We start from the raw sequence: 1,208 nt of genomic DNA on the forward strand, positions 1-1,208 counted from the left end.
CAATTGTAATTATGTATAAATTTAAAATATTTTAGGAATTCAAGAATGACTCTTTTTATACATCAACATCATTATCATACAGATTGTGGTATATGTACTCTTCATTTTTTATTTTTCGCACAAGATTATATTTGGGCTTTATTTTCTCTGAGCTTATTTGTATAGCTTCTGGAATGGGTGCTTATCCTGAAGTGACAGATCCACAGTCTGGAAGTGGTCCAACTAGAAATTTTGAATCATTAGAAACAGAGTATGTTTTTTTTTTATACAAATAATAAATATGTATTGATTTTTATACTTGAATTTTTTAAACGTTTTGCTATTTGTAATATTCATAGATATTCTATTAAAGAAGAGGTTTATAATTTTGATTGTATTGAAAGTATTGATATTATGAAAGTAGAAACTGTTTCTACAGTACGCGGAGCTACGAGAATTTGGAATATGACAATACAGTATTGGATTGCTGAATATGTGTATAGAAGAATTCCTGTTAAAAAACTTAGGTAATTATATTTATATTATACTAGACGACCCGTCACAGCTTCGCCCGTGATTGGTTGTTTATTTTGCCTCCGGACGTTGATATGTATAATTTTTTATTCAAATTTTATCGTTTAATGTGATCGGCAAGTAAATATAAAAAATGGTTAATGAAAACGTATTGAAATGTTTCTAGCGGTAATAATGATAAATATATTTTTATCAAAAATAGCTGATCTCGTGCACTTCGTTGGCAGTTAATTGTAGGTACCAACTCTATATGACTCAAACTTTGTTCAATTCGTTATTAATAATCGGTGTATGGTGTTCAAAACTTATCTTAACTTTTCCGTGACCCGGAATAAAAATTCTGGTTCGCAGCATTATATTATCAGGTAGGCAATCTACCTGCGGTAGATCGCAGACCCCGTGCTGTTTGTACGTAAGTGTATGATTTAACTCTAAAGTATCAAAGTTATACAAAGTTTGTCATTTTTACTTAATTCCACCTACGGTGGATTAATATAATCAATTAATACAAAATCCTAATCTAACCTAACCGTACTAAAATCTAATGAATAAAAAAAACCAAATTTAGTCCTTATTAAATTAATCTACCTTCTTTCCAGAGGTCTAATCTACACCCAAACATTCATACCAAGCTGACCCGTGCACTCCGTTATCAGTAAAAATTGCACTTAAAAAATTATGATTGTTCACTATTT

At 30.0% G+C, this 1,208-nt stretch overlaps 1 protein-coding gene across 1 annotated transcript; it reads left to right on the plus strand.

Annotated features, from left to right (window-relative positions):
* The first annotated feature begins 40 nt into the window (after nucleotides 1-40).
* LOC100570250 (lysophospholipid acyltransferase 7) lies at nucleotides 41-525 on the plus strand. Its single transcript, XM_003248869.3, has 2 exons — nucleotides 41-250; nucleotides 339-525. Exons 1-2 carry the CDS (start codon nucleotides 93-95, stop codon nucleotides 508-510), a joined length of 330 nt encoding a protein of 109 aa, XP_003248917.3. The 5' UTR covers nucleotides 41-92; the 3' UTR covers nucleotides 511-525.
* The last annotated feature ends 683 nt before the right edge of the window (nucleotides 526-1,208 follow it).

This window comes from Acyrthosiphon pisum, unplaced genomic scaffold (genome assembly GCF_005508785.2).
Source record: "Acyrthosiphon pisum isolate AL4f unplaced genomic scaffold, pea_aphid_22Mar2018_4r6ur Scaffold_14089;HRSCAF=14734, whole genome shotgun sequence".
NCBI classification, from domain to species: domain Eukaryota; kingdom Metazoa; phylum Arthropoda; class Insecta; order Hemiptera; family Aphididae; genus Acyrthosiphon; species Acyrthosiphon pisum.